General features: G+C 36.9%; 1 protein-coding gene and 1 long non-coding RNA gene across 2 annotated transcripts in view; one reads left to right on the forward strand and one right to left on the reverse strand.

Annotated features, from left to right (window-relative positions):
* ABCB5 (ATP binding cassette subfamily B member 5) overlaps positions 1-27,805 on the forward strand; it is a 161,836-nt gene that overhangs the window by 90,569 nt on the left and 43,462 nt on the right. Inside the window, 5 exon segments of the mRNA XM_035698671.2 lie at positions 4,076-4,216; positions 23,526-23,559; positions 23,562-23,668; positions 24,582-24,686; positions 24,860-24,937. Of these exon segments, the coding sequence (XP_035554564.2) occupies positions 4,076-4,216; positions 23,526-23,559; positions 23,562-23,668; positions 24,582-24,686; positions 24,860-24,937 (465 nt within the window).
* LOC112670552 (uncharacterized) lies at positions 2,661-7,174 on the reverse strand. Its single transcript, XR_003143025.2, has 3 exons — positions 6,972-7,174; positions 5,556-5,638; positions 2,661-2,728 (listed from the first exon to the last, which is right to left on the reverse strand). It is a non-coding gene; the product is annotated as an uncharacterized LOC112670552 (long non-coding RNA).

The raw sequence follows: 27,805 nt of genomic DNA on the forward strand, positions 1-27,805 counted from the left end.
ATGTTCAGTGTGAAAAGATGCTCAACATCACTCATCATCAGGGAAATTCAAATCAAAACTACAATGAAATATCACCTCACACCCATCAGAATGACTAAAATAAGAAATCCAAGAAACAACAAGTGTTGGTGAAAATGTGAACAAAAAGGAACCCTCATACACTATTGGTGGGAATGCAAACTGTTGAAGTCACTGTAGAAAACAGTATGAAGGGTCCTCAAAAAGTTAAAAATAGAACTATCCTATTATCCAGTAATTACACTACTTGGTATTTACCCAAAAAATACAGAAATACTAATTCAAAGGGAAACATGCACCCCTACTTTATTACAGTCTTTATTTATAATAGCTAAATTATGGAAGCAACCCAAGTGTTCATCAATTGATAAATGGATAAAGAAGATGTGGTGTGTATATACAATAGAAAATTACTCAGCCATAAAAAACCAGTGAAATCTTGAGATTTGCAACAACATGGATGGAGCTACAGAGTATAATACTCAGTGAAATAGGTCAGTGAGAGAAAGACAAATACCATTTCACTCGTATGTGGAATTTAAGAAACAAACAAACAAAAATAATAAGCAAGAGGGAAAAAAAGAAAGAGACTCTTTAACTATAGAGAACAAACTGAGTTACCAAAGGGGAGGTAGATGGGAGGGACTGTAGATTAAATAGGTGATGCAGATTAAAGAGTATATTTATCATGACCAGCACTGAGCAATGTATAGAATTGTTAAATCTATACATCTATCACTATATCACTATATTGTACATGTGAAATTAATATAACACTGTATGTTAACTATGCTGGAATTAAAATTTAAAACTTAATAAATAATATTATTTCACAAATTAGTCAATTTAGAAAGTTATGATCCTCCATCTCTTCATCAAACTTAAAACTTCAAAAACGCTAGCTTTCTTTATAGCTTTATCCTTCTATAAAGCAGTGATAATTTTTAAAAAGTTTGAAAATATAATCTTATATTGACTCAAAAACTTCGAATTCAGTTTATTTCACATTAGGCCATATTTTCCTTTAAAAATAAAAGTTAGGGCAGCCCGGGTGGCTCCGCGGTTTAGCGCTGCCTTAAGCCCAGGGCCTGATCCTGGAGACCCAGGATCGAGTCCCACATCGGGCTTCCTGCATGGAGCCTGCTTCTCCCTATGCCTGCGACTCTGTCTCTCTCTGTCTCTGTCTCTGTCTCTCTCTCTCTCTCTCTGTCTCTCATGAATAAATAAAGTCTTTAAAAAAATAAAAGTAAAAGTTAGAGATGTCTGGGTGGCTCAGCCGTTGAGCATGTGCCTTTGGCACTGGGTGTGATCGCATGGTCCCAGGACCAAGTCCCACATCGGGCTGCCTGCATGGAGCCTGCTTCTCCCTCTGCCTACATCTCTGCCTCTCTCTCTGTGTCTCTCAGGAATAAATAAATAAAATCATAAATAAATAAATAAATAAATAAATAAATAAATAAATTAGCTTTTATATGCTAGTTAAATTTGCATCATTTTCATTCCAGAGTAGACTTAATAATTTCTAAAATTATTAAGTTCCATATTTTCAAACTTATTTAAAATAAATATAGGGCAGCCCTGGTGGCTCAGCGGTTTAAGCGCCGCCTTCAACCCAGGGCCTGATCCTGGAGACTCAGGATAGAGTCCCACGTCCGGCTTCCTGCATGGAGCCTGCTTCTCCCTCTGCCTGTGTCTCTGCCTCTCTCTCTCTCTCTCTCTCTCTCTCTCTCTCTCTGTGTGTCTCTCATGCACAAATAAAAGTCTTTTAAAATAAATAAATAGCTATGGTTAAATGAACCCTATTTTGAGATGTTTTTTTAAACTACTACACTGAGATCTTTCTTTGAAGTAATATGTCCTTATTTTTCATTAAAATTAAACAAAAACTCTATTATTAGGTCTTAAGTTAAAGAGTTTCACAATGTTAGGAAAATTAAAGTGGAATATTTGTGGTATAAATATATAAATATTTAAAACACCTTATTCAAAATGGATTGGTAGTCTCCCAAAATAATGTTCATCCTGATAAAACAATACCATTAATATTAAATGATCAACTACAGTATTCTGGGTACTACATAGTAAATATAACATCCTTGATATCTACATACGCAGTAATTCATTTCTGAAACTCTAGAAGTGTTTATTTGCCACTATACCTATAGCGTCCAAATGAATCAGTTTATTAGACTCCATGATGATCATAAGTACTACAAAGTTAATGTTGATAATAGAATCATTTCCAAGAAGCAGCATAGCAGTGATTAGGGGTTATGGGCTCTGGAGACACTATTAATTTGAAATCCTGACTCTGCCACTTACTAGTTTTAGGATCTTAGGTGAGTTATTTAAATTTTCTGTGCCTCAGTTTTCTAATCTTTAACATGGGGAAAATAAGAATAATTTACTTATGAATTACTGTGAGATTAAATGAATCATTCATGTAAAGTGCTTAGAATCATTGTTGGTGTACTAAATTTTATTATATTACTAATACTAGCATTATCCAATCAAACTTTTTAGAAAAATTCAAACCAGAAAGATTAATGCTATAATTATTTATCTTGAACATACATGATTATTTTCAGACATATTCCTTTAGTGATTTTTCATATGAAAATGAAGTAAAAACAAGAGAGATACATACCAAAACTTCCTGTGATCATTATTTTGTTTAGCAGCCTTCTCAGGAAAAGAACTTGTCTCTGACCTGTTAAAGAACATTCTTAGAAAAATTTATTTTGAGAAGAGGTTGAAATTTTATTTTAAACTTGCCACAAAAAAAAAAAAAAAAAAAAAAACAAGAAACAAACAAAAAACTTGACACAAAGTAAATGGCTCCTGAAAAAAAGCCAAATAAAAGATTTCTTTCTTCATAGAGAAATTTCTAGAAAAAAAGAGAAAGTGATAGCATAGAAGAATGTCTGATTAGGGATACTACAAGGCTGGCTAAAGTTTATTGTACTTTGAGATGCCTGATTAACAGTTATTAAGTTTGTCAAATAATCACAGTCATGGAAAGCCTTCCATGTGCATATTCTCCTTTGCACCTAAATCCACCTAAGGCTTTCTACCTCTGTTCCCAACCCTGGTCTGGGACACCATCATCCAAACTGGGCTACTCATTTCTGTCTTGTGTCCCTCCCCATGTCTTCATGGGGAAGTCACAGATTTACTCACACCACATTCAAATAAGCAGAGAATATGTAGTTCATTTATTTCACTAAATTTGGTCTCATTTCTCTGAGTAGCAAGAAAAGCAAAAACTAGATTTACAGCAGTCTGGTTTAGAATGTCATCCTATCCTAGGATTTAAACAGTCTTTTTAAAGTTAACTTGATGTCTCTGGGATTTCTTGTCCTGTGGGAGCTGGTCCAATTGATTTTGCTTTCTGAACAGTTTGGAATGGGCAGCAATTGCAGACCTGGAAAATGTTCTTGTCTCCTAAGATCTTTCTCAGGCCCAAGGCCAGCATCACATTTAAGTGCTTAGCTATGTTATTAGGCTTATAAGCTCCAAAAAAGACTAGATAGAAAGGAGTCAGAAAGAGTATCTTTGTGTCATCTCCCTCACAAAGCTCTTTTTACTAAAATCTGTCCCTACTAATGGAATAATTCTTTTGAACTAAGGCATTGTTTTCTCCAGTTAATTATACAGGTCTTTGGAAAAAAAGACACAATAAGCTATCGTCACCCACCAACATTTTAGTATAAGTTGGAATTACCAGCTCCCTATTAAGCCTGAGAACTTCAACAAAAGCTGCATAGAGGGAAACCTGGGTGGCTCAGCAGTTGAGTGTCTGCCTTTGGCTCAGGGTGTGATCCTGGAGTCCTGGGATTGAGTCCCACAATGGGCTCCCTGCATGGAGCCTACTTCTTTTGCCTATGTCTCTGCCTCTCTCATGAATAAATAAATAAAAATCATTAAAAAAAAAGCTGCACAGGAATGTATCACTTTCAGTATCAGAGGCAATACAACTTTAGAGGAATGCTTACTAAAAGTCTTTTGAATTTTGAAAACATTATTCTAATGGTAACATGTATATTCTTCATTTAAGGATATTAAAAAAGCTGATGAACAGATAGAATCAATGGCATATTCTATTGAAAAAAATATCAACTCAGTTCCTCTGTGTTCTATGAATAGCATCAAGTCAGACCTTCCTGACAAGTCTGAGGAATCCATCCAATATAAAGAGGTAATGGTTTAGCTATCAACAAGTTTTATCTACATGTTCTCCAATTATCTTTTATCTAACTCTTGTAATATTTAGAGTTTACAATAACATATTACTGTAGTGCTAATTGTACAAAACATGTCTTACCCAAACTTCACTATAATATCACTGTGATGCTCTAAGAAAGAGGCCCTCAGGGGTGCTTGGGTGGCTCAGTGGTTAAGTGTCTGCCTTTGGCTCAGGTCATGATCCAGGGTCCTGGGATCGAGTTCCACATGAGGTCCCTTGTGGGGAACCTGCTTCTCTCTCTGCCTATGTCTCTGCCTCTCTCTCTGTGTCTCTCATTAATAAATAAATAAAATCTTAAAAGAGAGAGAGAGAGAGATGCCCTCAAAAAAGACAGTATTTATGTCACAGGTCATTTGGGGGGCAAGAAATCTCTTAAGAATGGGCTTTGTTCTTCTTTTTCTAGTTCCTTTAGGCATAAGAGTAATTGGCTAGTGAAAACTAAGAGAACTCTAAAGAATGCAGAAGTAGCGGATAGAATTAGCAACCACTACTGAAGTTGAAGTAGAGACCCAAGGAAGAGCCCTCATTCTTCTCCCCCAACCAAGGCTGAGATTCATGCCTCACTTCAAAGAGTGCAGCTTTAGTTCATTGGATGGCAGAGAAGTTGCTAAGTTACCTCACTTGGTAGAGTTTGCCGGAAATCTGTCTTATTGCATGCCAGAGCCTATTGGTACCAGGAGAAGCTCCGGCGCACTGTTGGAACCAGGAGCTGGGGAGGTTGCCCTCCTCAGGAGCTAAGTACAGTTCCATGTGTAGGAGGATGAGGGCATTAGTGACCTGGCTGAAACACAGGCCAGTGCTCTCTGAGTCCCACAGTTACACTTCTCCTGGCTAAGCAAAGAGCTGGAGAAAGCACTTGGTGGCCAAACATAGGATAAAACTGTACTCAGCAGGTACCTAATTCTTAATAAAACTGTGCAAGCAAAGCAGTAGAGGAAAAAAGCTTATCCTGGAGGAGCCTACCCAGTAAGCCAGTAGAAAGAGCAGGAAGAAAAATTCCCTCCTCCTGCAATGTTTTTCCAGTACCCTCAACAGACAGGGCTTGGCATCTTACTAGCTGGTAAATGGAAAATATTTATAAGGTAAAAGAGTGAATTTGGACCCAAGAGGTAATAAATCAGAAATCAGGACAAAGATGGTATTATTTTAAATAGGAGGAATAGTTAATATAAGGAGTTGGGGGCACAGTGAATAAGAAGAGAGGATGGTGAGAGAGTTGTGTGAGATACTCAGGAGCCAGATCATGTAGAACCTTGTAGATCATAGTAACAGTTTTAGATTCTTTACTTACTCTAACAAAAAGTCACCAGGGGTTTTTAACCAGTAGTCCATGATCCACAAGAAAAATCTGGATAGAATTCAGAGACAATGATCCTGAATGAAAAAAAAAATCATAACTTTTTTCCACCTGTCATTGATAAAAAATTAATTTAATTATGAATATAAACAACAAACTACAATAGTATTACCAATGCCAATGATGTCACCAATGAAAATCACAGAATTGTTTTTTAAAAGATTTACTTATTTATTTGAGAAAGAGAGAGAGCACGTGAGCATGGCAGAGGGTAGAACAGAGAAAGAAGAAGAGAGAGAATCTCAAGCAGACTTTACTGAGTTCAGAGCCAATGCTTGGCTGAGTCTCATGACCCTGAAATCATGACCTAAGCCAGTATCAAGAATCAGATGCTTAACCAACTGAGCCACCCAGGCACCCCTGAAAATCACAGAAATTTTGATACCACATTACAGTTATTATAAATATGTTAGAATATCTTTACACTCATCACTATTATATCTTGTTATTTAATGTGCTAATAATGAAGCACAACCATAACTGTATCATAACTTCAAATTTTTTAAATATTTTGAATACTATATTTCAGTTAATTGGTTTTCTTTGAGACCTATGCGTTATTTAGCACATTGTTATAAATTCTGGCAAGGAGTCCCCAGACTTCACCAGTCTGACACAGGGATCCATGGCACAAAGCAGGTTAAGAACTGCTGCATTAAAAGGGTCTTATTCCGAAGAGTGATGAAGTGATTTATTTGAGTTGGCTGCTGTGTGGAGAATGGTGTTTGGGAACCAGAGTGAGATCCGGGAGAAGAGGGCATGGGAGAGATGATGGTGGTTAATGGACCTGTTGGATTTGATTAAAGCTATCTAATGAGAGATAAATTGCAGGTGGAGAAGCAACTAGGACAGGAAATGGAAAAGCAGGATACCGCAAAATTCCACAAAATTTAAATTCCGGTAGAAAAGCAGTAGCCAACAAAGGAGCCTAAAGAATGGCTGGAAAATAATAGGAAAGCCAAGGGAGTATGGTATCATAGAAACTAACACAGAAAAGTGTTACAGATATAGGAAACAAACTGAGGGTTGCTGGGGGAGGGGTGCTGGGGTAAATGCATGATGGGCATTAAGGAGGGCACATGACATAATGAGCACTGGGTGTTATATGCAACTGATGGGTCACTGAACTCTAACTCTGAAAGTAATAATATACTATATGTTAATTAATTTAATTTTAATTAAATAAAATAACATTTTTAAAATAAATTTAATTTCCCCTTGTTTCCTAAAAAATAAAAATAAAAAAGTGTTACAAAAGAGGAAGAGATCATTTGTGTTGATTGCTGTGAAATCCAGATGAAATTAGATTTCTGCTTCCAGCCAAGGTAGGTTAACAGGAACTGGATTTACCTTTCTGCTTGAAACACCTAAGAAATGGAAGAAAACATGTAAGACAGTTTTCTAACACTGGACATCAGGCAGAACAAGATCATGATCCTTGAGGAAAGGGAAACAAATGAGGTGAATCTTATCATTGGTCCAGATTACTGCCCGGGTTGTTTCCAAGCCTTGGAACTAGCAGGGGATATCCATGCAGAACCCAGGCAGCCATATTAAGGAACATCCTCATTGTAAAGAATGAAAAAGAGAATTTAGAGAGCTCCTCAGAGTTCCAGAGATCTCCATAGGTTCTGCATTGAGTTTTCATCCAAGTAATGATCAGAGCATTTATTGAGAAAACTGCCAAAGACAGAGGAAAGATCTACCAGAAAGGATGAAAGGAACAATCTTTTCACAAAGGCTCACAAAGGGCCAGGAGTAGTTCTTATTATTTTTTAAGTTTTTATTTTAATTCCAGTTAGTTAACATACAATGTTATATTAGTTTCAGGTGTACAGTATAGTGATTCAACACTTCCATACATCAGCCAGTGCTCATCATGACAAGGGCACTCCATAATCCCTATCACCTATTTAACCCATCCCTCCCCTCTGATAACCACCAGTTTAAGAGTAGTTCTTATTAAACCAGCTGGAATGAGCAGTTTCTAAATTCATGGGTCATTGAGTTAGAGATTAAGGTAGATATTACCCTGGGAGGGGTGGGGGGAAGGTTGGAAATAGCCCCATGCTAAATGCAGATCTGAGCCCAACTAACAACACCTAAAAGCAAACCTCAAAAGGATCAAACTGTTTCCAAGTAACCTAAATGTGTCCCGGTATAAAGCTCAATAATATATATAAGAATTCAAAAATACTGGGGCACCTGGCTCAATAAATGTTGATAGAGCATACAACTCTTGATTTCAGGATTACAATTTGAGCCCCATATTGGGTATAGGGATTACTTAAAAAATAAAATCTTTGGGATACCTAGATGGTTCAGGTGGCTAAGCATCTAACTTGGTTTAGGTCATGATCTCAAGGCCCTGAGATAGAGCCCTACATCAGGCTCCCAAGTTCAGCAGGGAGTCTTCTTGCCCTCTGCCTCTCCCCCTGTTCCTCCACGCTCTCTCACTCTCTCTCAAGTAAATAAAATCTAAAAAAAAAAAAAAAAATCTTTTTAAAATTTTTCAAAAAATGGGCAGCCTGGGTGGCTCAGCAGTTTAGCGCAGCCTTTAGCCCAGGGCGTGATCCTGGAGACCCGGGATCGAGTCCCACAAGTCCCACACCAGGCTCCCTGCATGGAGCCTGCTTCTCCCTCTGCCTATGTCTCTGCCTCTCTCTGTCTCTGTGTCTCTCATGAATAAATAAAATCTTGAAAATTCTTAGATAAATAAATAAAATTTTTCAAAAAAAAAAACAAACCCAGTGAGTAAAATTTAGTGTCTGGCATCCAATCAAAAATCACCAGTAAAGAAGCAGGAAGAGTTCCCAAAAATGAAGAGAAACTAAATCAATAGAAGCAGACCCAGAAATGACACACTTGGTAGAATTAGTAGGAACAATAAACAGTTGTGGGTTTTTTCTTTCTGTTTTAAAGATTTAATTTACTTATTCATGAGAGACACACAGAGAAGCAGGGACATAGGCAGAGGGAAAAGCAGGCTCTCCGTAGAGACTGATGCGGGACTCAATCCCAGGATCCCTGGATCACAACCAGAGCCAAAGGCAGATGCTCAACCACTGAGCCACCCAGGTGCCCCCAATAAAAAGTTATTATAACTATTTTTCACATGTCCCCAAAAGAAAGGCAAAAACTTTTGAATAAACAATGAAAAATTTTTTGATGAAAACTAAAAACTCACAGGTTCAAAAAGCTTAATAAATTCCAAATACAAGAAACCTAAGTTACACTACGCAAAGGCACATCATAATAAAATTGCTTAAAACCTAAAATAAGGAGAAAATTTTAAAACAGCCAGAGAAAATCAGCATATGATGTATAGGGGGGAAAAAATAAAATCACAAACTTCTCATTAGAAACAAGGCAAACTAGAAGACAATAGAATAATATCTTAAAAGGGAAAAAAGCTCAAATTAAAATGCTACATGCAGAAAAATATTTCTCAAAATTGAAGGCAAAGTACAGAAGTTTTCAGAGGAAAAAAAAGTCTAAAATAATTTCTCACCAGCAGACCTACACTCCTAGAAATGTTAAAAGAAAGCCTTCAGTCAGAAGGAAGATGATACCATATGGAAATCTGAATCTACACAAAGGAATGAGAATATCAAAAATAGTAAATAAATGTGTTAATATAATAATGATTAATAATTCTTTTAATTAGGCTCCATGCCCAACATGGGGATTGAACTCATGACCCTAAGATCAAGTCTCATGTTCTACTGACTGAGACATCCAAGCACCCTAATAATGCTTTTTTAAGTATGTTTTTAAAATAATTTACTTTTCTAAGAAAAAAATAACATTATACTATCAGGCTTATAACAGAATAAAGTATAAGCAAAAATTTATAAAAACAATAGCCAAAAGACTGCAGGGAGAAATGGAAATATTCTATTTTTAAGGTTCCTAAATGGTATACGATATTACTTGAAGATAGACTGTGATGTTGATAGTAGTCAATGTCAATTTCAGAGAAAAAAATACCAGAAATAAAAAGGCTATTTTCATAATTGTAAAAGGATCAATTTATCAAGAACTGAAAAGAGAAATAAAAATTTACCATTTTAGGGCAGCCCGGGGGGCTTAGTGGTTTAGCACCGCCTTCGGCCTGGGGTGTTTTCCTGGAGACCCAGGATTGAGTCCCATGTTAGGCTCCCTGCATGGGGCCTACTTCTCCCTCTGCCTGTGTCTCTGCCTCTCTCTCTCTCTCTCTGTGTGTCTCTCATGAATAAATAAATAAAATATTTTTTAAAAAGTTACCATTTTAGTCAGAGATTTCAATACTTCTCTTAAATATTGATAAAGCAAATGGACAAAAATTCACAGGGATAGAGATGACTTTAATAGCACTCTCAACCAGCTTAACCTAATAGACATTTACAGAAGACTCCACATATCAGCAGAAGAATACACATTCTTCTCAAACGCATCTGAAACATTTATCAAAATAGACCATATTGTAAGCATACTACAGGTCTCAATATATTTTTTAAAATTCAAATAATGAAAATTATATTACCTAACCAAGGTAGAATTACATCAGAAATTAAAAACAGAGGGGCACCTGGCTTGGTCAGTTAGTAGAGCATGCAACTCTTGATTTCAGAGTTGTAGTTTCAAGCCCCATGTTAAGTGTAGAGATTACTTAAAAATAAAATCGTAAAAAAACAAAAAAAAAACAAAAAAAAGAAAAGAAAAGAAATCAAGACAGAAAGTGGCCTGAAAATCTTGAAACATTTCCAAATAATGCATGTATCAAAGAAGAAATCAAAAGAGAAATTCAAAAGTATTTTGAACTGAATGAAAATAAAACCAAATATAATCAAAATGTACCCTACAATCCAGCCATTACACTACTAAGTATTTACCCAAAGAATACAAAAATACTAATTCAAAGGAATACATGCACCCAGATGTTTCTAGAAGCATTATCTACAATAGCCACATTATGGAAACAGCTGAAGTGTTCATCTACTGATGAATGGATAAAGATGCAGTATATATACAACAGAATATTACTCAGCCATAAAAAAATAATAAAATCTTGCTATTTGCAATGATATGGATGGAGCTAGAGAATATTATGCTAAGCAAAATAAGTCAGTCAGAGAAAGACAAATAACATATGATTTCACTCATATGTGGAATTTAAGAAACAAAACAAACAGGCAAAGGGAAAAAGAGAGAAAGAGAGAGAGAGGGGCAAACCAAGAAACAGACTCTTAACTATAGAGAACAAACTGATGGTTACCAGGGAAGAGGTGAATGAGGGGGTGGATTAAATAGGTGATGGGAATTAAGGATTGCACTTGTGATGAGCGATGTATGGAAGTGTTGAAACACTATATTGTACACCTGAAACTAACAATTACACTACATGTTAACCAACTGGACTTTAAATTAAAACTTAAAAAAATAACTCAAGTTTTTAAAAAATATGAAATTTAAGAAAAAAAACACAAATTACCAACATCAAGACTGAGAGCGGTGACATCACAACAGGTTCTACAGATATTAAAATTCTTTTAATAAGATAATCTTATGAAAACATTTATGCAAATAAATTCTACAACTTAGATGAAATGGACAAATTCTTTGAAAGGCATGAACTACCAAAGCCCACTCAAAAGTAAATTAATTTTAAAAAGAATAAATTAATAGCTTAAAAAATCTTATATCTATTAAAAGGAAATTGAATTTTTAGTGAAAACTTTTTCCTTAAAGAAAACCTCAACCCCAGTTGGCTTAACTGGTGAATTCTACCAATCAAAAAATTGAAGAGGAAAGAGCTCCTATTCTATGAGACCAACATTATTCTGGTATCAAAATTATTAAAGATATTACAAGAAAATAAAATTATAGATAAATACCCCTCATGAACATAGATGGAAAAATTCTTAACAAAATTTTAGTAAATCTAAAAGCAATGTATAAAAAGAATAATATATCATCACCAAGTAGGACTTATCTAAGAAACACAAGTTTGATTTAACATTAAGAAATTAATGTAATTCTTCCTATTAAAAAAATTAAATGAAATAACTAGCTAATCATCTCAATCAATGCAGAAAATTCTTTTGACAAAATGTACTGTCTATTCCTAATAACTCAGCAAACTAGGAATTGAAAGAAATTGTCTCAACCTGATAAAGGGCATCAACAAAAGATCTACGGCTAATATTCTCAGTCGTAAAAGACTTAGATCAAGAACAAGGCAATGATGTACACTTCCCACCATTGCTAGTCAACATTGTGCCAACTTCCAGCCTATCCAATAAGGCCAAAAAATAAAAGGCATCCAGACGAAAGAAAAATAGAAAACTGTCTTTATTCAAAAATAACACAATTATCTATCTAAACCATCCTATGGAATGCACACAACAAAAAGGTACTAAAAAGATAATTGAGCTTAGCAAGGTTGCAGAATACATGATAAATATATAGAAATCAAAAATAGGAATTGAAATTTAAAAAATAATGTCACATACAGTAGTATCAAAATTATGAAATACTTGGGGCTAAATTTGATAAAAGATTATAAGATCCACACACTGAAATATACAAAATATCACTAAGAAAAATAAAAAGAGACCTAAATAAATTGAGGGATATACCATATACATGAATAAGAAGATTCCATATCATTGGGATGTGAGTTGTCCCCAAATTGACCTACAGGTTCAAGGCAATACCAATCAATATTTCAGCAGGATTTTTGTAAAATTTGACAAACTGATTCTAAATGGAAATTCAAAAGGATAAAATAAGCAAAACAACTTTGAAAAAGAACAAAGTTGGAGGATTTGTCATACCTAATTTCACTTCTTAGTATACAGCTATATTAATGGGAATAATGTGCTATTATTAGCACAAAAATAAGCAAATAGATCAATAGATCAACATAGAGTTAAGAAATAGACCCACACGTATATGGTTAATTGTATTTAAACAAAAGCCCAAAATCAATTCAATAGTGAATGTAGAGTCTTTTCAAGAAATGATGCTATACTTCTATACAACTATATACAAAATAATCATCCTCAATCCATACCTCAGATTATGGATAAATTAACTCAAAATGGATTACAGACCTTACTATAAAACCTAAAATTAGAAAACTTCCATAAGAAAATCCAGTAGAAAATCTTTGTGGCTTTGAATATAGCAAAGATTTCCTAGATACAGCACCAAAGGCACAATTCATAAAAGAGAAAAAAATGATAAATTAGACTTCACAAAATCAAGATCTTTGCTATTTGTAAAATACTTTTAAGAAATGAAAAGATACACCAAAATCTGGGAGAAAATATTTGTAAGTTATATATAAAGGAACTGTGTCCAAAATATACAAAGAACTCCCAAAGCACAATAATAAGACTACCAGCAACCCAATTGAAAAATGGGCAAGGGCAGCCCCGGTGGCACAGTGGTTTGGCGCTGCCCGCAGCCCGGAGTATGATCCTGGAGCCCCGGAAACGAGTCCCGCGTCAGGCTCCCTGCGTGGAGCCTGCTTCTCCCTCTGCCTCTCTCTCTGTCTATGAATAAATAAATAAAATCTTTTAAAAAGTTCTTTAAAAAAAAATGGGCAAAAGATTTGAATAGACATTTTGCCAGAGAAGATGTGCATATAGGAAACAAGCATACAAAAAGATGCCAGACATTGTTAGTCATCAGAGAAGTGCAAATTAAATTCGTAATTGAGATATCATGACACATCTATTAGAATGGTGGAATCTAAAAAGACTGACTTTAGCAAAGTGTTGGCAATGATGTGAAGCCACTATTACTCCATATTTTCCTGGTGGGAACATGAAATGGTAAACTCAATTTGGAAAATAGTTTCGCAATTTCTTAAAAAGTTGAACATACAACCATCTGATCCAGCCATTCCATCTCTAGGTATTTACCTGAGAGAAATGAAAATATATGTCCACATAAAGACCTGAGTATGACTATTTATAGCAGTTTTATTTTTAATAGCCCAAAACCCAAATTTATGTCAATGGATGAATGGATATATACATTTTGGCATATCCATACAATGGAATACTACTCAGCAATAAAAATGAATGAAATGTTAATTTACACAATATTATGAATGAATCTCAAAGTAATTATGTTATGAAAAGAAGCCAGATGAAAAAGAATACATACTGTATGATTTCATATATCAAATTTTAGAAAATGCAAAATAATCTGTAGTGACAGAAAGTATGTCAGTGATGTAGGGGAAGAGGATTGGCAGCTGAGAGGTGTGGGAGGAGAGGATTACAAAAGGCAGTAGAATCTGGAAGTAATGGATATGTTCAATATCTTGACTGTGGTAATTATTTCATGGATATGTAGTGATGTCTAAACTTATCAAGTTGTACATTTTAAATACATCCAACTTGTATGAAAACTATAATAACTCATCACAGCTCTAAAATATAAAATTTAAAATTATTTAGGAAGGTTTGTTTTTTAACAATTTTTTAAGATTTATTTATTTATTTTAGATAGGGAGCAGCAGAGGGGAGGGCCAGAGAGAAAGGATGAGGGAGAGAATCTCAAGCAGACTCCCCACTAAGCATGGAGCCAGATACGGGGCTCCATTTCTTGAACCTGAGATCATGACTTGTGCCAAAATCAAGAGATGGACTATTAACTGACTGAGCCACCCAGCACCCTTTTTTTTTTTTAACTTTTTAAAGCCCTTTTGTATATCATTATAAAATATTTATAGTTTCATATACTTTTATATCAGGTTCTCTTAAAACATGATATAATCTGAAATATATTTAGGTAGCACAAAAACTTTCATGCTCTTACCGCAATTTTTCATTTTATTTTTGTCTTATTCTATCTTTATTTTTTTATGTTCATATTTTACATTTATGTTCATGATTTATTTTTTTATTTCTATTTTTTTATATTTTCTAAACATTTTAATTCTAGATGGAAGTCTTCACTCATAAGCAGGCTGTTCTTTTATTTTTTTTTAATTTATTTTTTATTCGTGTTTAATTTACTAACATACAGAATAACCCCCAGTGCCCGTCACCCATTCACTCCCACCCCCCTGCCCTCCTCCCCTTCTACCACCCCTAGTTCGTTTCCCAGAGTTAGCAGTCTTTACGTTCTGTCCTCCCTTTCTGATATTTCCCACACATTTCTTCTCCCTTCCCTTATATTCCCTTTCACTATTATTTATATTCCCCACATGAATGAGAACATATAATGTTTGTCCTTCTCCGACTGGCTTACTTCACTCAGCATAATACCCTCCAGTTCCATCCACGTTGAAGCAAATGGTGGGTATTTGTCATTTCTAATAGCTGAGTAATATTCCATTGTACACATAAACCACATCTTCTTTATCCACTCATCTTTCGTTGGACACCAAGGCTCCTTCCACAGTTTGGCTATCGTGGCCATTGCTGCTATAAACATCGGGGTGCAGGTGTCCCGGCGTTTCATTGCATTTGTATCTTTGGGGTAAATCCCCAACAGTGCAATTGCTGGGTCGTAGGGCAGGTCTATTTTTAACTCTTTGAGGAACCTCCATCAGTTTTCCAGAGTGGCTGTACCAGTTCACATTCCCACCAACAATGTAAGAGGGTTCCCTTTTCTCCGCATCCTCTCCAACATTTGTGGCTTCCTGCCTTGTTAATGTTCCCCATTCTCACTGGTGTGAGGTGGTATCTCATTGTGGTTTTGATTTGTATTTCCCTGATGGCAAGTGATGCAGAGCATTTTCTCATATGCATGTTGGCCATGTCTATGTCTTCCTCTGTGAGATTTCTCTTCATGTCTTTTGCCCATTTCATGATTGGATTGTTTGTTTCTTTGGTGTTGAGTTTAATAAGTTCTTTATAGATCTTGGAAACTAGCCCTTTATCTGATACGTCATTTGCAAATATCTTCTCCCATTCTGTAGGTTGTCTTTGAGTTTTGTTGACTGTATCCTTTGCTGTGCAAAAGCTTCTTATCTTGATGAAGTCCCAATAGTTCATTTTTGCTTTTGTTTCTTTTGCCTTCGTGGATGTATCTTGCAAGAAGTTACTGTGGCCGAGTTCAAAAAGGGTGTTGCCTGTGTTCTTCTCTAGGATTTTGATGGAATCTTGTCTCACATTTAGATCTTTCATCCATTTTGAGTTTATCTTTGTGTATGGTGCAAGAGAGTGGTCTAGTTTCATTCTTCTGCATGTGGATGTCCAATTTTCCCAGCACCATTTATTGAAGAGACTGACTTTCTTCCAATGGATAGTCTTTCCTCCTTTATCGAATATTAGTTGACCATAAAGTCCAGGGTCCACTTCTGGGTTCTCTATTCTGTTCCACTGATCTATGTGTCTGTTTTTGTGCCAGTACCACACTGTCTTGATGACCACAGCTTTGTAGTACAACCTGAAATCTGGCATTGTGATGCCCCCAGATATGGTTTTCTTTTTTAAAATTCCCCTGGCTATTCGGGGTCTTTTCTGATTCCACACAAATCATAAAATAATTTGTTCTAACTCTCTGAAGAAAGTCCATGGTATTTTGATAGGGATTGCATTAAACGTGTATATTGCCCTGGGTAACATTGACATTTTCACAATATTAATTCTGCCAATCCATGAGCATGGAATATTTTTCCATCTCTTTGTGTCTTCCTCAATTTCTTTCAGAAGTGTTCTATAGTTTTGAGGGTATAGATCCTTTACATCTTTGGTTAGGTTTATTCCTAGGTATCTTATGCTTTTGGGTGCAATTGTAAATGGGATTGACTCCTTAATTTCTCTTTCTTCAGTCTCATTGTTAGTGTATAGAAATGCCACTGATTTCTGGGCATTGATTTTGTATCCTGCGACGCTACCGAATTGCTGTATGAGTTCTAGCAATCTTGGGGTGGAGGCTTTTGGGTTTTCTATGTAGAGTATCATGTCATCGGCAAAGAGGGAGAGTTTGACTTCTTCTTTGCCAATTTGAATGCCTTTAATGTCTTTTTGTTGTCTGATTGCTGAGGCTAGGACTTCCAGTACTATGTTGAATAGCAGTGGTGAGAGTGGACATCCCTGTCTTGTTCCTGATCTTAGGGGAAAGGCTCCCAGTGCTTCCCCATTGAGAATGATATTTGCTGTGGGCTTTTCATAGATGGCTTTTAAGATGTCGAGGAATGTTCCCTCTATCCCTACACTCTGAAGAGTTTTGATCAGAAATGGATGCTGTATTTTGTCAAATGCTTTCTCTGCATCTAATGACAGGATCATATGGTTCTTGGTTTTTCTCTTGCTGATATGATGAATCACATTGATTGTTTTACGGGTGTTGAACCAGCCTTGTGTCCCAGGGATAAATCCTACTTGGTCATGGTGAATAATTTTCTTAATGTACTCTTGGATCCTATTGGCCAGTATCTTGTTGAGAATTTTTGCATCCATGTTCATCAGGGATATTGGTCTGTAATTCTCCTTTTTGGTGGGGTCTTTGTCTGGTTTTGGAATTAAGGTGATGCTGGCCTCATAGAACGAATTTGGAAGTACTCCATCTCTTTCTATCTTTCCAAACAGCTTTAGGAGAATAGGTATGGCTTCTTCTTTAAACATTTGATAAAATTCCCCTGGGAAGCCATCTGGCCCTGGACTCTTGTGTCTTGGGAGGTTTTTGATGACTGCTTCAATTTCCTCCCTGGTTATTGGCCTGTTAAGGTTTTCTATTTCTTCCTGTTCCAGTTTTGGTAGTTTGTGGCTTTCCAGGAATGCGTCCATTTCTTCTAGATTGCCTAATTTATTGGCGTATAGCTGTTCATAATATGTTTTTAAAATCGTTTGTATTTCCTTGGTGTTGGTAGTGATCTCTCCTTTCTCATTCATGATTTTATTGAGTCTTCTCTCTCTTCTTTTTAATAAGGCTGGCTAATGGTTTATCTGTCTTATTAATTCTTTCAAAAACCAACTCCTGGTTCTGTTGATCTGTTCCACAGTTCTTCTGGTCTCGATTTCGTTGAGTTCTGCTCGAATCTTTATTAACTCCCTTCTTCTCTTGGGTGTAGGATCTATTTGCTGTTTTTTCTCTAGCTCCTTTATGTGTAAGGTTAGCTTTTGTATTTGAGTTCTTTCCAGTTTTTGAATGAATGCTTGTATTGCGATGTATTTCCCCCTTAGGACTGCTTTTGCTGCATCCCAAAGATTTTGAACGGTTGTATCTTCATTCTCATTAGTTTCCATGAATCTTTTTAATTCTTCCTTAATTTCCTGGTTGACCCTTTCATCTTTTAGCAGGATGGTCCTTAACCTCCACGTGTTTGAGGTCCTTCCAAACTTCTTGTTGTGATTTAGTTTTAATTTCAAGGCATTATGGTCTGAGAATATGCAGGGGACGATCCCAATCTTTTGGTATCAGTTCAGACCCGATTTGTGACCCAATATGTGGTCTATTCTGGAGAAAGTTCCATGTGCACTTGAGAAGAATGTGTATTCAGTTGAGTTTGGATGTAAAGTTCTGTAGATATCTGTGAAATCCATCTGGTCCAGTGTATCATTTAAAGCTCTCGTTTCTTTGGAGATGTTGTGCTTAGAAGACCTATCGAGTATAGAAAGAGCTATTTCTTCACTTTGGTTAATAATTGATTGATATATTTGGCAGCTCCCACATTCGGGGCATATATATTGAGGATTGTTAAGTCCTCTTGTTGAATAGATCCTTTAAGTATGATATAGTGTCCCTCTTCATCTCTCACTACAGTCTTCGGGGTAAATTTTAGTTTATCTGATATAAGGATGGCTACCCCTGCTTTCTTTTGAGGACCATTCGAATGGTAAATGGTTCTCCAACCTTTTATTTTCAGGCTGTAGGTGTCCTTCTGTCTAAAATGAGTCTCTTGGGGATCCCTGGGTGGCGCAGCGGTTTAGCGCCTGCCTTTGGCCCAGGGCGCGATCCTGGAGACCCGGGATCGAGTCCCACGTCAGGCTCCCGGTGCATGGAGCCTGCTTCTCCCTCTGCCTATGTCTCTGCCTCTCTCTCTCTCTCTATCATAAATAAATAAAAATTAAAAAAAAAAAGATTTGGTAAAAAATAAATAAATAAATAAAAAATAAAATGAGTCTCTTGTAGACAGCAAATAGATGGGTCCTGCTTTTTTATCCAGTCTGAAACCTGCGCCTTTTGATGGGGTCATTAAGCCCGTTCACATTCAGAGTTACTATTGAGAGATATGAGTTTAGTGTCATCATGATATCTATCCAGTCCTTGTTTTTGTGGACTGTTCCACTGAACTTCTTCTTAAAGGGGAATTTTAAGAGTCCCCCTTAAAATTTCTTGCAGAGCTGGTTTGGAGGTCACATATTCTTTTAGTTGCTGCCTGTCTTGGAAGCTCTTTATCTCTCCTTCCATTTTGAATGAGAGCCTTGCTGGATAAAGTATTCTTGGCTGCATGTTCTTCTCATTTAGGACCCTGAATATATCCTGCCAGCCCTTTCTGGCCTGCCAGGTCTCTGTGGAGAGGTCTGCTGTTACCCTAATACTCCTCCCCATAAAAGTCAGGGATTTCTTGTCTCTTGCTGCTTTAAGGATCTTCTCTTTATCTTTGGAATTTGCAAGCTTCACTATTAAATGTCGAGGTGTTGAACGGTTTTTATTGATTTTAGGGGGGGATCTCTCTATTTCCTGGATCTGAATGCCTGTTTCCCTTCCCAGATTAGGAAAGTTTTCAGCTAGAATTTGTTCAAATACATATTCAGGCCCTCTGTCCCTTTCGGCGCCCTCGGGAACACCAATTAAACGTAAGTTTTTCTTCCTCAGGCTGTCGTTTATTTCCCTTAATCTATCTTCATGGTCTTTTAATTGTTTGTCTCTTTTTTCCTCAGTTTCCCTCTTTGCTATCAACTTGTCTTCTATGTCACTCACTCGTTCTTCCACCTCGTTAACCCTCGTCGTTAGGACTTCTAGTTTGGATTGCATCTCATTCAATTGATTTTTAATTTCTGCCTGATTAGCTCTAAATTCTGCAGTCATGAAGTCTCTTGAGTCCTTTATGCTTTTTTCTAGAGCCACCAGTAGCTGTATAATAGTGCTTCTGAATTGGCTTTCTGACATTGAATTGTAATCCAGATTTTGTAACTCTGTGGGAGAGAGGACTGTTTCTGATTCTTTCTTGTGAGGTGAGGTTTTCCTTCTAGTCATTTTGCTCAGTGAAGAGTGGCCAAAAGCAAGTTGTATTGGGAAAAGGAGAAAAAGAGAGGAGAGAAAGAAGGAAAGAAAAGAGAAAGAGAAAAAAAAGGAAGAAAAAAAAACGAAAAAAAAAGAAAAAGAGAAAGAAAAAGAAAGAAAGGAGAAAAAAGGGGGGTGGGGGAAGGAAACAAATCAAAAAGCAAAACAAAACAAAACAAAACAAAACAACAACAAAAAAAAGAACCACGGGGGAGTATCTTCTGATTCTTTGTACTTTAAGTCCCTTGGCTTCTCCTGGAAGTTGTCCGTCTAGCTGGTCTCTGGGGGAGGGGCCTGTTGTGCTGATTTTCAGGTGTTAGCAGTTGGCGGAGCTGCTGTGCCCCTGTCTGGTGCAGGGCTCAGTGGGGGTTGTTTACCCCGTGAGGCCCCAGGAGCAACAGCCCTAGTGGCGGGTCCAGCTCTGCAGCCCTGGATTCAGCTCCGGCAGGAACTCCGTCTGCAGGGCCTGGAGGCTCCGGGCGGGGCCGCTGATCTGCTCAGCTGGGGCAGGAGCGTCCTTGCGGTCCTGGGCCCTCCGGGCCTCTGCTTGTCCCGGGGGAGGCCGGATCCTGGGCTGTGTCCCGGCGCCCTGTGCTCCGGGACCTGCGCTGTTGGATTCACGCTCCCGGCCGCGCAGCCCCCTCCCCCGAGCCGCCCCCGAGCCCCTCCGAGCTGCTCCTGGAACCGCGCAGCCCCCTCCGCACGGAGCCTCTTCCTCTGCCCGAGCCCCTCCGAGCTGCTCCGGGTCCCGCCGGGTCCCGCCGTGCGCGCTGCAGCCCTTAGGGAGCTCCGCGCACTCTCCTGGGCGCGCAGTTGCTGTTACTGTCCCGGGGAGCCCGAGGGCATCCCCGCCCTCCGGGTCCTGCTCCAACTCCCCAGCGAGCCCCTCTCCGCCCGGGAAGGTCGGTGCAGCTCCTGCTCCTCCGGGACGGGGCTCTCCTGTCCTGGGGACACTCGCCCCGGCCTCAGCCCGGCTCCTCACGGGGACCCTCCCCCTTGGAGGCCTTTGTTTCTTTTTTTTTTTTTTTCTTTTTTTTTTTCTTTTTTTTGGTGGGGGGATGCCTTTGTTTCTTTATTTCTTTTTTCCCGTCTTCCTACCTTGATAGAAGCGCGAACTCTTCTCACTGTAGCATTCCAGGTATTCTCTCTTTAATTCTCAGGCCGAATTCATAGATTTTCAGGATAATTTGAAGGTTTTCTAGGTAATTTGGTGGAGACAGGTGATTTGGATACCCTACTCTTCCGCCATCTTGCCCCTCCTCTTATTCTATCTTTATAACATTATTTAAGTAATACCCATTTTTTACCTGTTATTGTATATTTTTCCAAAGTCAAAGGGCTAAATTATTCTGTAGGAGTGAGAGAGCTTGCGTACATTTGCTGTCTCTAACTTACTGGTGTTAGGTACTAGAACACACTAAATCTTAGCTTCATTACAAAATGAGGTAATTTTATAAAGAATTTGATGAAAAATCTGTGCTCAGTGCTTGACAATGAGTTGGTATGCAACTTTTTAAATTTCTTTTTTTTTTTTAAAGATTTTATTTATTTATTCATGAGAGACACAGAGAGAGAGAGAGAGAGAGAGAGAGAGAGAGAGCGGCAGAAACAGGCAGAGAGAGAAGCAGGCTCCATGCAGGGAGCCCGATGAGGGACTTGATCCCAGATGCCCAGGATCAGGCCCTGGGCCAAAGGCAGCGCTAAACCGCTAAGCCACCCGGGCTGTCCCACTTTTTAAATTTCTGTATATTCTTTTGAACAGTCACCTAACTGAAAATTGAGGCTTTTTGTAATGATGATATTCAGAAAACTTCAGAGGAAAGATAATAGTCAAATTATTAAGTAACCCAATGTAACTGTGGTTAACCCATCCTGAAAATAGATCATAAAAGCTGTAGAATTTTAAAAGTTCTATTGTTCAAACAATACAGTTTACATTATAGTTGCCAGACTAAGATTAAAGCAAGAATTACAAACTATTTTATAGTTGTTCCTGAAGAATTCTCTTATTAGGTTCATAAATGCCATGATTTCAAGAGTGAAGGCCAAGAGGAAGTTTTAATATCTGCTTTCTCATTCAAAATAATCACTCATAACAAAGTTATTTACAAGATTTTTTAGATTTCTGAAATAAATCTACTACACATGCTGGACAAGAGCAAGGAGAAATCTAATGATCATGACCGCTCCCTCCTCATTAACCCTCCACACATCCCATAAAGGGCTGACAGATATACTACCAGAAGGGTTACTTGCAGTGTTCTCTCTGCATAAGACCTGAGATTTTACATAATATAATCCTTCTTCTATAATAATACTGAATTAAACTCAATTCTAAAAATAATCCTAGAAGATAGGAACTGATATCATCACTCTCAGAAAGATGAAGAAACTGAAGCTTGGGGAGTTTAAGTAATATGCTCAGATACTGCAGCATTTTCCTTGTAAATGGGAACCCCAAAACAAGAAAAAAATGTTTCTGTAAATAAGTCATGAAACTGGAAAATTTTCAAGCCTGAAATTCTAGTAAAATTTTTACTTCCTATCTATGCTTAGTTCCTTTTGTCTTATCCTAGGGTATAATATTCCATCTAGTTTAACAGAAATAAAGAAATATGTCTGTCATTTCTTCTGTGAATCTTAGCTGTCAGAATTTGTAAGTTAATCTGTACTTTTTAAATGACAGTAACAGTGAAATACCAAAAGGATAAATTGCACAAATAGTTTGGGGTAAGATTCTTCTACATATTGAGGACATCAAGTAATATGGGTGGCAAAATTTTTCTGAGAAATATTCTTTTTTTTTGTATATTTTTTAATTGGAGTTCTATTTGGCAACATAGTATAACACCCAGTCCTCATCCCATCCAGTGCCCCCTCAGTGCCCATCACCCAGTCACCCCATCCCCCCACCCACCTCCCCTTCCATTACCCCTTGTTTGTTTCCCAGAGTTAGGAGTCTCTCATATTTTGTCACCCTCTCTTATATTTCCCACTCATTTTCTCTCCTTTCCCCCATAATCCCTTTCACTATTTTTTATATTCCCCGAATGAATGAAACCATATAATGTTTGTCCTTCTTCGATTGACTTACTTCACTCAGCGTAACACCCTCCAGTTCTATCCACCTTGAAGTAAATGGTGGGTATTTGTCATTTCCAATGACTGAATAATATTCCATTGTATACATAGACCACAGCTTCTTTATCCATTCTTCTTTTGATGGACACCGAGGCTCCTTCCACAGTTTGGCTATTGTGGACATTGCTGCTATAAACATTGGGGTGCAGGTGTTCCGGCGTTTCATTGCATCTGTATCTTTGGGGTAAATCCCCAGCAGTGCAATTGCTGGGTCGTAGGGCAGATCTATTTTTAACTCTTTGAGGAACCTCCACACAGTTTTCCAGAGTGGCTACACCAGTTCACATTCCCACCAACAGTACAAGAGGGTTCCCCCTTCTCCATATCCTCTCCAACATTTGTGGTTTCCTGTCTTGTTAATTTTCCCCATTCTCACTGGTGTGAGGTGGTATCTCATTGTGGTTTTGATTTGTATTTCTCTGATGGCAAGTGATGTGGAGCATTTTCTGAGAAATATTCTAATTTTAACTCTGCCACCTATTATTTATGATATTTTACATTATAAATCTGTTTAAGATTAACTAACTTCTGTAGGTTCCATTATGCTCTCAAACTGAAGTTTTAACTAAAGCATTTTATTCATAGCCAGGTCTTCCTGAAGTTTCTCTGTTTAAAATTTTTAATTAATCAAGTCTGAATGGCTTTCTGTGTTTCTGGGGACACTGGCTGCTGTTCTAAATGGAGCTGTTCATCCAGTATTTGCCATCATCTTTGCTAAAATCATAACTGTAAGTAAAGCTAACTTGCTAATATTTTTAAGCATTTTATGCAAAATAAAGCCTGAGAGAACAGACCTGTTGTACTCTGACCCAGCTCTGGGGAAATTGGGACTTGCGGTGGATCACCCATAGTGTTGGATCCGTAATAGGAAGGTTAACTAATGTTCTCTCAGGGGATAAACCAGCCTCTATTGTGAAGTCTTGGCTGGGCCTTGTTGACTGGGCAATCAGTAAAGAAATTACTTTGTTTTCTAATTTTGACTCCAGTGCTGTATCAGCATTCCAAAGCACTGAAGCAATAAAATAGACAAATACAACTACTCTTCTCTCAACTAGTCCAAACAATGGCCATTTTTTATTACCACCAGCTCAAGGAGAGGAAATAACAAGAGCTTGGGATTGTGCCAAGGAACTCAGGAGGTTGATGAATTCAAGAACCCAGTCACGTTGTCTTCAGTCTCAGATTTGCACAGCTATGCTTTGTCAGTATAGATGCCAATATATGTATAATTACTAATTTTAGGAACAATGCCTAGGGACATATTTTAAGGTCTCAGATTGCAAGGTAGTACCTTAAATAGAAGAATAGTAAGAAACCTAAGTTATTAGCAATTATTAGAAATAGTAATTCAAACAAACTGGAAGTTTCTTTGAAAATATACTATGATAATAATAACAGAAGACTCGTCTGATCTCATATTTACATAGTTTAAGAGAGAAAGTTGACAGCAAATCATTTTTTATCATATGTAATGAATGTAGTGGATAGAATAATGATATACTTCTTTTCTCCAGAAATGTACATATAATCTTATTATGTTGAAATCTGTTCAAAAATTCCTGATGGATAGACATTTTAGTTTTTTCTTCCTCTTTCTATGTTTTCTTCCAATCACCTGATAAAAAATCTATTTCTTTTCAGATGTTTGAAAATGATGATAAAACCACATTAAAGCATGATGCTGAAATGTATTCCATGATATTTGTCATTTTGAGTGTTATTTCCTTTGTCAGTTATTTCTTTCAGGTAAGTTTTTAATGAATTAAGCAAGTTTGAACATGATTATTTTTTGTGTCATTCTCTCTGAGTTAAAAATAATAATATAATAAAATATAAATAAGTAAATGTAGTGACTAAATGTTACAAAGAAATATAAAAGAGAATTAAGAATAAATATAGATTTTCTTTTTGTTTTCCAGGGGTTATTTTATGGCAGAGCAGGGGAAATTTTAACCATGAGATTAAGACATTTGGCATTTAAAGCCATGTTATATCAGGTCAGTGTTGATTTTTTTTCTTATTTTATTTAAAATGTATTTTTAAATATTCCAACTTGTAGTTTTCAAGTAGTTGTAGTTTTGTCAATTTCTTGACATAATCTTTCCTTTGATCCCTTAAAAGCATCCTTTTTGTTTCTAAGCAGCATCTAACATCAGAATTCTTACAGTATACTTTTCTAATAGAAGCAAGTCCAAAATTGTTATGTTTGAAAATACAACTTATAGAAAATAGGATTTAGAGTCTATTCCTTTTTCCTTGTGTTTATCTTGACAGTTTTTTAATGTATAATGTACTGTTCTGGATCAGATTGAAAGACCATATAAAAACTGAGAAGAGTTATAATATCTCAGGGAACATATTTGAGAAGGAGGAGTTAATTCCTCTAGTCTCATCCATGTGCATAGCTTAAGTTTTTTCACTCTGCACTTTTGAAAGCAGCCAGAGTCTCTGTCCTTCATCAGAAAAGAATTCAGGTAGCAGGCTCCCTGGCAGGTTGACCTCACATACACAGATGGTCAGTCACACCTAGGAAAGAACTAAAACTAGGTAGATCCAGTAGTAATCTTGAGAAGTGAAGGTTGGGGGCAAATGGCAGGAATGTCTCAGACTGGCATTTCTAAAATTCTTTCAGGAGGCTGAGGTATATATTGGGTTCCTTGAAAGCCAGTAATCATTTGGAGCCCTTCATCATACTTTCTGTCTCCAGAGCTCCCTGGGCAGGAGCAAATAGCTTCCTGCTGAGGTCATTTCTTGTCAGAAGTAGAATTACTGCCACTCAAGCTGAATCGTCAAAACCAGTTTTTACATCTTGTGACAGTTAGCAGTAGTGCTCAGAAGACTGCCATGTAACAAAATTCCTAGGTTTTTGTACTCTTGGGGAACTATAAGCTACAAAAGTCAGTAAAGCCAGAGCAAGGTTTCCCATAGCAACTTGATGCTTTGAAGCAGCTGGTGCCTGACACTCACTGCTCAAAGATCTGTCAGAGATAATTGAAGACTCTCCTTAATCCAGAAAAACAAAAATCTCCTTGAGGGATCATAAAATCATGTAATGCCTGCACAACTGCTCAAGTTGAACTTGTACTTTAATTTTGCTTTTTATTTATGAATACTTTATATCCTTCCCTCATCTTTGATGAAATTAGGTGGGATTTTATTTTTTTAGGTGGGATTTTAATCACTAATACTATATTTTTCACTTATTGACAATTTTTGCCCATTTTTGTGTTTCTGTATGAATTTATGTTTTTCCACATTCAAGAAAATGTATTTTAAGTTTCCAGGAATTTTTTACAATGTTCCCTGAATGCCTGAATGTTTTGAACAAAAGGATGTATATAACTTTTTCAAACATTGCTTTGAACTGTGTAGCTAGACATTAATGGCATGCTTTTGGTGAAGTCTCAGGTCCAGGAGCCAGTTTAACCCAGTGGTTATTGTTAATCCAATATCCTGAAGGTTGATACTAGACATTAATACTCTGCCTACCATTAGCCATGTGTATAGCTGGACAGTAACATTCTTGGATAAAATAGCCTCTGCCCATAAGAATGCCCAATTTATAAACCAAAAACTCTGATCCTTCAAGAAACATGCACATTCAAAGACACACACAGAGAAACTCTGGTCTATTCAGCAGATGTTATTAAATTCACTCATAAATTCAACCCAGCCCCTTTCAGCTCATTGTTTATTTTCTCTCTTCATGCTGTACCATTCTTTTTGCTCCTTATCTTTGTTTTTTAAAATTGGAGGAAAAGAAGAGTCGTATATTTGGCCTTTTCTTTATAAATACCTTCCCAATTTCAGTTTTGTCTATAGTAAGGGACATTCCTAATGTGCAGTTTTGCCTAACTCTTATTACCTGTTTTTTGTCCTAAAACTTTTTAAGGCTTAGAATGCATGCTGAGACTTGCACTGTTTTTTATAACTATTTTGAAACCTCATTTGAGGTAGAGGTATATACAGAATCAGGTGTGGTCTTTTGTAGATATAAAATCTGTTATTTTATTTGATTACTTGACATCCTTCCAGTTAAAAAGAATGTTCTAAGTGTTGCTGACTTCAATGGTTGTAAATAATTCATTGCTCAAAGCTAAATTTATATTTCTTAATGATAAATATTGACCTGTAGGTCTGTTGGATTTCTGAAAAGATACATATTTTTGCCTATTTCTCTTTAAATTAGATTGGCTAGGGCTTCTTTAGGGATCTTTAAATCATGAGATGATAAAATTAATGGTGATCACTAAGGGATCTCAAAAAGCTACTTTGAGGTAAAGATTTGAGGTAAAAAGTCCTGAATCAGGAGAAACAGGTAACTGTGCGTCACCTGTAATATTTCAGTTAAATGGGAGGTAAAACCTGATAGTTGACTAAAAACTCTAGCATCTGGCTGCCTAGGTTCAAATACTGGCCTCACTTGCACTTGCCAGCTATGTGGTCTTGGGCAAGTTATTCAATCGCTCAGTACCTTGGCTTCTTCATTTTTAAAACATGGATAGTCATACTATCTACCTCATACAGTTATGATGATTAATTGAGAAAATGCATACCAAAAATTTATACATCATGGTGTTATTGTAAAATTTTTTACTTGTAGTATAGTTATTGACAGGAAAAATGGATTTACTAGTATCAAAAACTCGATTGTCTTTACTTACAATCATTTGACCATCAGGAGAAGAAAAAAGCAAGTTAACTTTTACTCAACAACAGCTATGTTCCAGAAATTCTAAGTGTTTTAGTATATATTACCTATATTGGAATGCAGGACCTAGAGTACACATTGCTGACTTGTTGGAAAGTAATTTTGGACATCTTGCAGATTAGACATCAGATAGTGACCGAGAGTGTGTTATACA

Source organism: Canis lupus, chromosome 14, assembly GCF_003254725.2.
Source record: "Canis lupus dingo isolate Sandy chromosome 14, ASM325472v2, whole genome shotgun sequence".
NCBI lineage: Eukaryota > Metazoa > Chordata > Mammalia > Carnivora > Canidae > Canis > Canis lupus.